This window comes from Myotis yumanensis, unplaced genomic scaffold (assembly GCF_028538775.1).
Source record: "Myotis yumanensis isolate MYYU_CA2020_CCGP unplaced genomic scaffold, mMyoYum1.0.hap1 SCAF_11, whole genome shotgun sequence".
Classification (NCBI taxonomy): Eukaryota; Metazoa; Chordata; class Mammalia; order Chiroptera; family Vespertilionidae; genus Myotis; species Myotis yumanensis.
Window position 1 is genome coordinate 4,444,595 of NW_027223762.1, and position 13,577 is coordinate 4,458,171.

Genomic DNA, 13,577 nt, shown 5'->3' on the forward strand with positions numbered 1-13,577 from the left:
TTTAGTGGGGTGGGTTCTTGATCCTCTTAGTTTCATTTGACACTATGACATCCATACTGCAAACGCATCATTCCTCTTGAAGCATTTTGTTGTAGAAATTTGCACTCACACACACAAAAGTTGAAATTATAGTATAATGAATACCCATGGACCCAATAACCAGCTTAAACAAATATCCACATTTCAAGCTTGTTTTATGAATCCATCCCCAGACACCACAGTGCCCGCAGGGATTTTTTAAAAAATAGTAAAATACACAAATCTTCAGTGAACACCTCCATGAAGTCTCACCGCTGCATGTGCCCACACGGCGTACAATGAAGAGAACATGCAGAGGGAGATCTGTGACATTCAAGGTTCATTCAACGGTGCCCTGCATGGTACACTGGTGAACGTATCTGAGAAGCACAGGTTAAGCTTGTGAGTTACCTGTTCTTGTCCTGGGTGACTGTATAACTTGACATTTAGCATCCTTAATAATCCCAGTGTCTTCGGTACCTACAGCATAAGGGCACATCATACAAAGAAAGATTAATATTTTCTCATTGTAAAAAGTCCTTTTTATCATAAACTGAAAACTATAGCAAATCTAGTATTTAAAGAAATGGTTAAGAAGATCATCGATAGGTGTCAGAGATATCGGTGAGACAGTTTTTATCTGGAAAAAAAATCCACTAATCAGTAAATCTTACAAATACACCCATAATCAAATGCTGTTTAAATACATACATAATAAGTCTAATACAATCTATGCAAATTGGAATTACTCCTAGCTCTACACAAAGACACTACCCCAGGTTATCATTCTATCCTGGCCTTACTATGGAAAAGATCAAAACTTCCAACAGAAACTTCATTCATTAAGGAATTAATTCTATACATGAAAAATACCAGAAAAGTAATCATCATTTAGAAACCAGCATTTTAAATAACACAAGATTATTGTGGTCTTTAGATTTAATATATTTCTAAAAGCAAGAGAGGAAGATAGGTATAATTTTTTAAATGGAAACTAACAAGTGTCACTGAAGATGTAGAGAACTCGGAATGCTAGCACATTGTTGGTGGGAATATAAAATGATACGGTGCTGTGGAAAAGTATGGCTGTTCCTCAAAAAATTAACCTTAGAATTACCATGGGGCCCAGGCAACTCCATGTAAGCATATACCCAAAATAATTCAATGTATGTTTTCAAACTAATACTGCCAGGGTCCAGCCCCAGCAGGTCCAGGGGTTCCCAAAGGTGTGGACGGAGTCGGCGAAGGGGGAATGACACTGAGACAGCGTTCAGTTGATCAGCAACCTAGCCAGGTTCTCTAACCAGGTTCTTCAGCCAGGTTCTCTCGCCATGTTCTCTAGCCAGGTTCTAGCCAGTTCTCCAGCCAGGTTCTAGCCAGGTTCTCCAGCCAGGTTCTCCAGCCAGGTTCGGTCTGTACTGTCCTGTTACATCTGTATTTATACCAGTTGATTTTAATCCTATCCATTCTATTCCAAAGGTTAGGGCATTTCTTATCTCCATTCCAAGGTTACTCTATTGTTCTATTAAGCTACAAGGATTGTAACTGAAGGAGATTATCCTAAGTAAAGATTATGTAGCTTAATCGTGATTGTTCGTAGTTAAAGTGATTAACTACCCGCCTGGCGCTTAGTTAAGGGGTTTTATGGATTTATTTCCTTCCTTAGTCCTGTTAATCCCTAACTCCAGGGAAAAAATCCCCACCTGGGGAAACAACCTTTCTTGGAGAGGTGACCTTGGTTAAAACACATAGCGCTAAGAAGGGGAGCAAACATATTAAGAACAGTATGCCATATACGCCAGGTCCCTTGAAACATATGCTGTGCAGATGTTTCTTCCCTGTACCGACTGTGTCAAGCAGCAAGGATGGACCGGCTTCCGGCAAAATACTGGTACACAAATGTTTATAGAAATACTATTCATATCAGCCAGAAAATGGAAACAATTCAGATGTCCATAAACTAAAGAATAGATAGACAAATGTAGTATATGTACACAGTGGAATATTATTCAGTCATAAAAAGGACTGAAATACTGATACAAGCTACAACTTGGATGAACCTCGAAAATATTATGCTAAACGAAAGAAGCCAGATACAAATGGCCATATTGCATGATTCCATTCACATGAGACACTAATAGGTAAATCCATAGAAACAGAAGGCAGACTAGTGATTGCCAGTGATGAAGATGTTCTGAAACTAGACAGTTGATGGTTGCACAAAATTATAAATGTACTAAATGCCACGGCCTGTATACTTCAAAATGGTTAATGGTTAACATAATGTGAATTTTACTTAATTTCAAAGAAAAAGGCAAAAGGGGAGGGGAGGGAGGGAGGTACTGTTTGTTGAAGTTAAAATTTTCCTAACAGAACTGAGTACCTGAAGACATTAGTGACAGCCTAACTCCCAACATTTTCTCCAATGACAAGAAAGAACAAGAAAGGAAAACTAATTCTACATAAAAACCACGCCACAGCTGAAACTGAAGATTGAGGACAGCCAATCTTCATAATAACTTTAAGAAGAAACAGAAAAATCACCAAATCCCAGGGTGTCACCTCACTTGCTCTTGTCATGTCCCCACAACCCCCACCCCCACCCCAGGCCCACTTCAAGGCCTGGTGGCGAGCAAAAGCAGAATGAAAAAACATTACAGAGCCCAGGGAGCCAGACAAAGGAAACTCACAAAGGGTCTGAGGCCGATGGAAAATCACTTTCAAATTTATAATCCAAAAGGACTTCCCAGAAACAGAAAAAATCTGAATTTATACAATGAAAGAGGTACCCTGGGAACATTAAGCCAGAATAACCAACTCTAAGAAATATCCAAGGCAAGCTATTAGATTTCAAAGATAAAGAAAATCTTCAAGGCCTCCAAGCACAATGGCCAAACAACATACAAAGGACCCCTGAGCCTGGGTTCTTCCCTTCCTCCCAGGAACTGAACTTCTGCCTGGCACCTGTGGGGCTTATCGCCCTCAGTTCTGGACACAGCTGTACCCTCCAGAGCAGAAAGCCTCGGAGGGCTCCTACCTTCCCCTTCTATTCCCTGGAGCAGTGATTCAATGTTGAACAAACAAATAAATAAACTATCACACAGATGACAGGAGCATTAATTTGGCAACTTGGGTCAATGCATATATTGAATTTTGTACAGTCTGTTTTACAACCTAGCAGCCTTGCAAGAGACTAGAATATATGGCAGCAGCATTTTTCGGTCAATATCCACCCCAACACAATAGCCACCTTAAACAAACAATCAGAGGAGGTTCCACAAGGACGATGTCTGCCACCTGACAAAAGGAACGAACCCTATCATGCAGGTGACCTTGAGGCAGGGGAAGGCCATGGAGAATGACCATACGTTTAGCTGCAAGACTTACGTAAAAGCCACTAACGTAACGAAAATGCACTTGCAGCATCTCAAGAAGTTAATCGCACGGCACAGCATTCAGCTGGCAATCGATATTTTCCTTTCCCCACTTACTCTGTAAGTGCGCCGGCAATTGTCTTTAAAAAGATTCCAGGACCAAAGCTGCAGGGCAGGGGGAAGGCGCACACACAGTAAGACACAGAGTGAACGCACAGAGGGCCCAGAGAGCCAGGGCCAAGGCAGGCCTCGCCGTGATTGCCCCTTCCGCAGACCGCTCCCTCTGTCAGTTACACCTGCCCCCACTGTCCTACAAAGGGCTTTGCAGCTGACCGACTTCATGGCTCATCAACAGGCTTGGGTAGTCACAATCCCACCTGAAAGGGTCGCTGATAATTAAATGAGCTGATACACAGAGCAGCACTCAGCACAGCTGCCAGACAGAAAAAGTGCTTAAAAAATGATAATGTCCAATAAGCAGGTTCAAGTAACAGGACTACGGCTAGGTTGACTGTTTCCTAACAATAAAGATAAGTCACATGCCATACACTTTAGATAAATCGGATATGTGAAAGGAGCACTAAAATGTCACTAGCATTAAGTCCTTTTCCTCATTCAGGACAAATTACTTCGTCCTCTTTATCCTGCCCCGGGCGTGCCTGCCCGAGGCCCAGCAGCAAAGTGAAATGCCGGGACTGAGACTCACCACAGCAACCGTGTCTCCGCCGCTGGTGACCTGCTTGTAATAAGGTGACCCTGACAGCACCCTCCAGGCAGAGAGGCCAGCGCTGGACGCTTTCGAGGTGCCCACTTCGGCAGCTTCACATCCGCCCACCAGCAAAAGTCTACGAAAGAGAAAAACGAAAAGAATTGCTAAGTTGCCAATATAAACAAGACAACATCGAAACAAAGGGAGCAGAAACAGTTACCTTCTCAAAGAAAACTAAAGTCAGATCACTACATACTAAACCTAGAAGGCAAATATCTTAGAAGAAACAAGCAAAGAAAGCCAGGTTTTTCCATTAGAATTTCACCTTCCCTTATGCAGGGGTAAGGTTTACACAATTCAGCACCTAAACTCCGATGGGGACTTAGAAATGAGAAAAAATGTTTCAAGGTTGGCCACTGAATAGCAAAGGAACTATCAACACCAATAAACTTTAACAAACAAACGTGCCTCCTCACCCAGACACATAGTGTGTGAATCGCAGCAGAGCACCGGGTGCCATGAGGGCATTTAAAGACAGAAGAGAAGGATGAGCATTGGTGCCAGAGAGACGTGAGCGAGGCCAGGCTGGCTCTGAAGGCAGGTGCCACGAGCCCAGGCAGCAGGGCGGCCTCTGGAAGCTGGAAGAGGCGAGAGAACAGATGCTCCGGGGCCTCCTGAGAAGAACAGCCCCGCTGACCCCTTGGTTTCAGCTCAGCGAGACCCACCCAGGACTTCTCACCCCACGACTGTAAGACAGCGAACATGCTCTCAGCCACCACGCGTGCGGCATCTGTTAGAGCAAACACGGAAATCTAGGGTGCACTTGCTCCTTTCCCAGCCCCAGACGACCTGACGGACTCTAACTCCACCACTGTCTCTCCTCATGTCATCTCTTCCTTTCTAACTAAGCGAACAGCAACCATTAAAAAAAAAAAAAAATCATCTCTACCACATACTGTCAAATGTAAATCATTCAAAACTGCATAAAATCCCTCTAGGTTTAGCCACGGAGCTCAGCCCAACTCAAAATCTCAAAATTCATGAAGTATTGGAAATGTGCCTTATTCACAGAAATACACCTGTAGCCGTCACTCGCAGCCATGCTCTTATTGCTTTTATACACGGCTCTAACAAGTGTATATCACCGCAAACTGCAAGCAACAAACTTTAGGAGGATGGCCTGCAGCAAACCTATTAGAGCTGTTTCTATCCAAGGCCCATCCTCAGAGCGAGCAGATAATTAGCCCTGTTCACAGGGAAGGAGGCCTGGGTCCAAAGTCACACGAGCATCTGAGCAGTCCTTGCCTCGAGCAGCCATTCTGCTCAAATGGTTCTTTTGCACCAAAATAATTTCCCCCAAAAGGTATATTTACTGCAGATAAAATCATAATATTCCCCTGGATCTAACTACCAATTTGAAGAAAATATAGTTGACAAAAATACTTTAAACAGCACTACAAAGATGCAATCTAAACAGTGGAAGACCTAAAAATCTAGACAGTAAGAAATACAGTGTAAATGACCTGGTTCCTTCAGAACTAACTCTCTCTTATTCTTATTCTCTCTCTCAGCAAAAGAACAAAGAATGAAGGAGAGCCCAGTGTGCTCAGTGTTGAGCGTCCATCTATGAGCCAGGAGATCACGGTTCAATTGCCAGTCAGGGCACATGCCCAGGTTGCAGGCTTGATCCCCAGTACGGGGCGTGCAGGAGGCAGCCAATGATTCTCTCTCATCATTGATGTTTCTATCTCTCTGTCCCTCTCCCTTCCTCTCTGAAATCAATAAAAATAAAAAATAATAATAAAAAGGACACAATCTGGATGTTTGATGACACTGACCGATTATTGTTAATTATCTTCGAATATGATAATGGCTTCATGTTCATGTTTATTAGAGGCCTTATTTTTTAGATATACAACTGAAATACTGAATGATATCATATGCTTTCAATGATTTACTTTGAAATGATCCAGGAGCAGACAGGTGGAGGAATGACTGGGGATACAGACAGAATGAGACTGGCCATGAACTGATCATTACACTGAATGGCAGACACAAGGGAGTCGGCATCCTACTCTCTATGAACACGCTTCCAATTTTCCATAAAGAAATATTTTTTTGAAAGTAAACTTGTCAGGAAAAACTCCTCTGACTAGATAGAAACCAAACAGGTAATTTTGAATATCTACATTTCCAAATGTAATCTGTTTTTTTCTAAACAGAAAACATGTCATGCATAAAATATATCATTAAAAGTCAGTAACATCTATACTAATAAAAGGGTAATATGCTAATTAGACCGGGAGACCGGACATCTTCCGACCGTGCGACTTCCTTCCAGACAAAGCCATGGTGGTGGGGGCTGAGGCAGAGGTGGTTAGGGGCAATCAGGCTGGCAGGGGAGGGCATTTGGGGGCCATGAGTCCAGCAGGGGAGGGCAGTTGGGGGCCATCAGGCTGGCAGGGGAGCGGTTAGTCGGCAATCGAACCGGTAGGCAGGCAAGTGGTTAGGAGCCAGCGGTCCCGGATTGCAACAGGGATGTCTGACTAAACCGGCAGTCGGACATCCCCCAAGGGGTCCCACATTGAAGAGGGTGCAGGCTGGGCTGAGGGATCCCCCCCATCCCCCGCCGCTGTGCACAAATTTCATGCACCGGGCCTCTAGTAATTATAATAAAGTTTCTGAGAACTCAACAAAACCCAAAAGGCCATGATACAGCAGATCCTGATAACTAAAATAATTTTTGTCTGATGAATGTGCAACATATATACTTACACCAACAGTGTAATTATTTTCTCAGGAGATTGAGCATTGTTGTTTAATCTGCACTACTATGTTGTGGAGGGGACAGATGTCATATCCAATTTTCAGGTTAAAAAACAGACAAATGGAACTTTAAGTTGCCTGACTACTGAAGGACATACAGAGCTGAGATTTCAGAGCTATTGTCGCCTGGTCTTGATACTAGGAAACACTTCCTCTCTATAAAATTCTCACAAATATCATGGCCATGCAAAGATCAAATTGGCTACAATATGAAAAGATCAGAATGAAGAAAAGTGATTCAATACCTGCTTCCAAACAACCCCTCCACCATTCATGGCAAACAGAAGAGTAAGTGGGGAAAGAGGCAGAATGATGGACCAATCATGTATTGTCCCCCTAAGATGGTATGGCAACCTGGGGACGCTGATGCTCCAGCTACAAGGATGCACGTGTGCATATGTGGATCTAAAGGGGGGACTGACAGCCTTCATCGACGGGTCCTGTCTCCCGTTCCTTTCCTCGGACAGCCTTGGGCGTGTTTTCCTATCCGGGAAGGAAAATGAGCACAGGCCCGGGGAGAGGGCGGGTCCACGCAGACCACCACTGCTCAGGACCTCATCACGACCTCTGAGCTGGGTGCAAACACAGCCTAAAGGATGGATGAACTACATGGAGAAGAGGCCAGAGAAAAGTCTGCCCTTTAAACAATTTCCCGGGCAGATAAGAGCATTCTCAGCCAAGAGAACCTGATGTACAAGAGCACAGACACCAGTGTGAAAATGAGGTGCTCAGAGAAAGGTAAGACATGCAGTAAGTGCTTCTAGCCTGTACGAGGCCAGCAGGACAGACGTCCAACGGGGTTCTTGACAATACAAAACGATTCACCTTGCTCCCTTCCTAGGCACGTACCACCTTCCACCCTCCATACAGCAACAGTTCTTTAAACCAGCGGTTGCCAACCTTTCAGACCTCATGGACCACCAGTGGTCCGCAGGCCCCGAGTTGATGACCACTGCTTTACACCATGCCTCCATGACCAAATGGTGAGCCACCTGGGCAGAGACTGTGTGTGTCCTTTACAGCATTTCCCAGCATTGTTTCACTCCAGAAACCCTACCTGCACACTCTGCAGAGAACTACAGGGGCAGGAAGATAACTAAGACACAGTCCTTGTCCGTGGCTTACCCTCTCTGGCTTCAGCTCTCCCACCTGAGAAATGAAGGGGCTGGGCCCCATGATGGATGATCTCGTTTCCAGCTCTGACATTCTAAGAGTCTCAAACTCAAAGCAGGAGCATAGGTGCCAGACAACAAAAATGAACTGTGACTGATGCAGCAAAAATGCACAGGGGGGAGTGGGCTAAGTGAGCAGGAGTGCAGGCGGAAGCAGAGAGAACAGGCAGTAATAATGGGGTGGACAAGGCCATCTGAGGAGTGGGAGGTGGGCAGACAGCAGGCCCCTAAGTATCACACATACATAACAATGATGATCTAAACAGGGCGCTACAGTTATTGCCAAGGATTATAAATGGCTTATTGAGGTTCTTCAATCTAAGAATTGTTGGAAGAGTGTGCCATCTAGTGGCTTGACACTCCTTCAATCCAAGGAGAGAAATCTGAAATACTAGCAGAGACACTTTGATACGCTCTGTCCAATGACCAATGTGCCTGTGGCATACAATCAGCAAGGAAGGAAAAAAAGAAAAAGGAAATAAAGAAAAAACAACATGTCTCAAAATTGAGAAGTGTTTAAGACTATGCTTACGACCAAAGTAAGGGCTCAAAAATCATTACCCTCCACTCTGAAGCTAGAAGCCATTCCTCTCTTGGAATAATTGGAATGGTTCCCATTTTAATTCATTTTAGTATAACTTAAATATTCTTTACTATAAAAGTGTTACTCGTCCAATACTTTAAATTCTGATTACTTTTATGTATTAGATAAAGAGCTTATAAGAAGGAAACACGCATAACCACGACGGTCCCCATCAGTGGCTCTCAAACATCATCACGCCTGGAATCTCCTGGAGGCTTGTGAAAGCGCAGACCGCCGGGCCACCCCTCAGAGGTCTGACTCAGTGGGCCTCGGGCAGAGCCCAGGAATCTGCATCTCCAACAGCCTCTCCCGGTGATGCATGCCGCCGGGCAGGCACCACCCTCTGAGAATGCACACTTCCCATTATGCTAAAATCCATGAGCTGAGCTCCGCAGGACATGGTTCACCATGAATAAAAATACGAAGCATCCTACTATCAAGTAGACACATACGTGAGGATCACCAAGGAAAACTGCTTATACTGAATCGTTAGTTGTGAAGACAAAACCTGAGAATTTTTCTCAGATGGAGAAAGCACTAATGGAGAAATGGAGACGGCTTAGTTCCGAAGCATAACTTCATTTTCCTGGCAATTTCATAATTAGGCATTAAGTGTATTTAAAATTGAGTGGTACCTGGTTATAAATTCCTTCACATGTAATTTGGAATTTAGAATAAAAAGTATAGGAAATCTATAAAAATCAACACTCCTCGTTTTATACCTTTCAAGCAGAATCGGACCCATATTCAGAAAGATGGTTGGCTGGCATAGATTAGATATTCTACTGTGGAGAGATGAGAAAAAGAACAAGAAGGGCTTTATAGGCAGAGGACAAAACAAGTAAGCAGCAGCATGAAGGCTTTAACAAACAAAGACACTGAGAAATGCAAGAATTCACACATGTCTGAAGTTATCTAGAGCAGGAGTCAGCAACCACAGCCTCTGGACCAAATCCAAACCACCACCTACTTCAGTAAATAAAGCTGCATTGGAACACACTCACACGCGTTCATTCGGGTGTTTCTACGGCCGCTTTCACACTGCCAGGGAAGAGCTGAGTAGTTACAACAGGGCCCGACTGGCCGTTTATAGAAAAAGTGTGCTGGCCGTTGGTCTGGAGCAAAGAAACATGAAGGGCTGTGACAGGAGCCTAGAGAAGTCAAAAGACCAAACTACAGTGGGCCTTTAATACTAAACCCAGGAGCTGTCGCTCTCTCCCCAGGGCTAAAGGAAATTAGAGGTGAATTTTTAAGCTCAGGCTTGTGTTGTAAGACCTATATTCCTTGCCGGAAACACAACAGAAAACAAATTAGAGGAGGATCAGACAGAAAGCAGGGAACACACTTGATAATAAATTGCGTGAGAAGTAATGAATTTCTGAACTATAAGATGGTAGTAGAAATGGAGAGGAGAAAAATCTGAGATATATGAGAGAAGAATAATCAACAAGTCTTAAAGATCCATAAAAATGAGTTAAGACAGTTATCGAAAGTGAATCTCAGGTTTTGGCCTGGTGAAATGCTATATAACAAGATTTGGGCATACAGGAGCAAATGTAGGGCTGGAGGTAAAATATGATCAATTCAGTTAGAAGGCAATGAGTATGAGGTACTTGTGAGCTGGCTATCCGGACAAGTTCTGTGGGGCTGGGCCAATCGCTCTGGGGCCCAGGGGGACTTACAGGACACAGATTTGGGAGACATCACATAGGCACTTAAGTGGTTGAATGTTTGCTTAAAGCTGCCTATAAAGAATTCATAGAGTAGGTAAGAGAAAAATATGGCCAAAGGATTCCACTAATATCCACTAGAATTAATAATCTGGATCAGCAAGGTTGTAGGATGCAGGATCAATATACATAAATCAATTGTATTCCTATATACCAGCAATGAACACTCAGAGGGGGGAGCGTAAGTGTACACACACACACACACACACGCGCGCGCACACACACACACACACACACACACACACGCCCCTCACGAGCTAGGGAAGAGGAGAAAAACACCCAGCCCAGCTCTGCTACTGCACACCTGTGTCATACACGGGCAGCTCCTGATGGGCTAGACTCGGGTCCATGGCACCTCTCAATCCAGCATTCTAGGCAGCCATAACCCATGGAAGGCAGGCAACACCTACAGTAAAATGTACTCCTATTCCTCACTAGGGCAACCTCAAAGGAAAAGCTACCTCCTGTTCATTTTCTTTAATCTCCCAAAGCCTTAGCCAAGGATTCTCAAAGGGGGAGCAAGGGATCGGAATGCTCTACAGAGGCTTTTATCAAATCAGATGCTGGGATCCCATTCCACAACAACCTGATCAAGTCTTGGAGAGAGGAGCCTAGGTATGCATCATTCGTCATTCCTATAAAACAGACTCAACAGCCTTCTTTCCACTCTCTACTCCCAAGAGGGACCCACCAAGCTAGCATCACTCCGAGTTTAAGAAGAAAGTCAATCTGACCCAAGTCAGATCAAGTTAAACTACCACCAAAACACTCTGAAAGAAAGAGGGGGTAGAGAGATTGGTTGATTGATTTACCAACTGAACAGTTTCAAAAATTTATAAAGATCTTAAAAGGCCCATTTAATTGCAATGGTAACATAATGAGAATTAGCCCATCCTATCAAAGAATCTCTGAATGTAGGAGGGATGGATGGGTGAAAGCTCATTTCCAAAAAAACTTAATGTTTTTCAGTATTAAGCCAAAAATGTTCAAATTAATAAGGCATTGTCTTCTACTTTAAAAAAGCAGGCAGCTGGAGGCTGTTAAGAACCAAGATACTTTGAGCCACACATGTCTACCCATCCTTAACATTCTGGGCAAAAACAGACCATACGATGTGGCCAAGACTCACTTCCCTGCCTCCCCAGAAACAAATGCCTATAAAGCCCCCCCACCACCACCACCACCACCAAAAAATTAGTCTGTGAAGCTCAGAAGCCCCTTAATTCACATCTAAGGGCTTTCACCTCTACCAAGACAATGCAGCTTTCCCTACAGACAACAGCTTCACTTCTCTTCAAAAAACCAACCTGAAATATGAAAAGAAGAATTTTCTCATGCTAGAGGAATGAGAAATTGAGAAGGGAAATGAAAAACCCTTTAATATAAGGTCAACTGGATTACTGACATTCATACTTCTCAGGCACAGGGCTGCACGTTAATCTCCCAAATGCCAACAGACCCTGCATTACCGAAGGCCAAGTGCACTCTCTCCCTGCAGTGGGAGATAATCGCAATGACTATGACCACAGTGCTCATTCCCCTGCAATCCTTCAGAAAATTATTAATCTTGTCTAGTTAGGGTTTATGAAAAATTTAATATGCATTTTACAGCTATCTTCTCCTCTAGCTGTCAATATAGTGTATCTTTCCACATATCAGTGCCTTGATTCTCCCAGAATACATATGACTTAGGAACCAGAGAGAAAGACAGGCCACTTTACAGTGATGTAATGGCTGTGGAAGTCCACTGACTACCTTGTAAAAGTATCTCACAGGTCTAGATGGAAGGTCCACCCCGTCGGAGGGCAGCAGAATTTGCCCTTGCCCTTGGGTGAAGCTTTCAGGTAAGGGACTCAACACTATCTTCGCCACAAGATCAAATTTAACCATTTGTGGAACGCGCCTATATTTCCCTAGATAAGAGTGCTGTGGCCCCTCTGTGTGCTCTACGGCACCCCTTCCCATTCTACGTGAAGACTGTTTCCCTTGCGTTTTGGGCCAGTGAAATTAGCATCACGTCAATGGAGAGCTCATTCACACACCAAACACTTTTGATCCCCCACTAAGTATGAGCTCTTTATTTGGAATACTCCCTTTATCCCATGAGTGTAAGAGACTCATGAGTGAAAATGCTTAACGTTTTGTTTAGGGGAAATCAGAAAGCCAGGTAAGATGAACAAACCAATATACCCAGAGCATGGCCCTTCAACACTTCAGCATGCCCTTACTTAAAGGTATTTCTCAGTCTCCCTTAAAGAACAGCTTTCTATAGACTATGCCCTACTCCAGCTGTGCCCAGGACAGCAGTCCCTACTGCATGCTGGGAGAATGCCATTCCCTAACTACTCTCAGCCAGTGTAGCTTGTCATCTGACTGCAATCTACCATAAGGCAATCTGAAACCATCGCTTCTTATTCCCTGTAAACATCGTCTCAAGTTCTTTCTGAAGAAGCTGTACTTGGCCTAAAACATGGTTGATTGAGAGAGAGAAAAACTTAAATCATCCAAGTGCTCGGACTCCCCCTTTGCATAACCATGACATACATCACTCAGTGAGGGTTCCACCCACGACGGCAGGAAACATAAGTGCCTCTCTTACCATAAACCCAAGTATTTTTCTTAACAAAGATAAAAATGTTCAAATGAAAGCCTAGTTAAAGGGTCTTTTTTCCCCTTATTCATTCCTTTATCTATTACAGTTTTACTGAGATCCAATTTGAATTCCATAAAATTCAAAGGCAGGAGAGATCTCTAGGGGTAATGAAATATTCTGAACCTGACTGTAGTAGCAGCTGCACAAATCTATACATTTGCTGAAAATCACTGGATTACACACTTAAAATCAATTATGTGAGTCACCAAGGATTCTGAGCATGGGTTGCTCCGAAAAGGGCCCAAGAGAGAAGATGTGTTTTCTATCTTTTCTCTTTGCTGTGATGTAAACTAGAGTCTAGATTAGATGTTACCTTCAAACACTAATTATCTCTGTGTAGCTCCCAAAGAACGGCTAAGATTCAAAACTGAGTAAGTCAGCTTTTGCTTGTAGAAATGTACAATGAAATTAGGAATACAAGCTTCTTTAAAAGTGGTAAGCTGTTGAAAGCAATGTCATTTAAAAATACATACACAGATAGAGTCTTGTATTTGAATGAACTCACGTCAAGG

The 13,577-nt window shown here is 43.5% G+C and overlaps 1 protein-coding gene across 2 annotated transcripts in view; it reads right to left on the minus strand.

The window, feature by feature from the left end:
• NBAS (NBAS subunit of NRZ tethering complex) overlaps positions 1-13,577 on the minus strand; it is a 196,778-nt gene that overhangs the window by 161,577 nt on the left and 21,624 nt on the right. For both annotated transcript variants that reach the window (XM_070428703.1, XM_070428702.1), the window contains exons 10-11: positions 4,099-4,237; positions 430-498 (exon numbers count right to left, since the gene is read on the minus strand). In XM_070428703.1, coding sequence (XP_070284804.1) covers positions 430-498; positions 4,099-4,237 — 208 coding nt within the window. The remainder of the gene's footprint in view (positions 1-429; positions 499-4,098; positions 4,238-13,577) is intronic.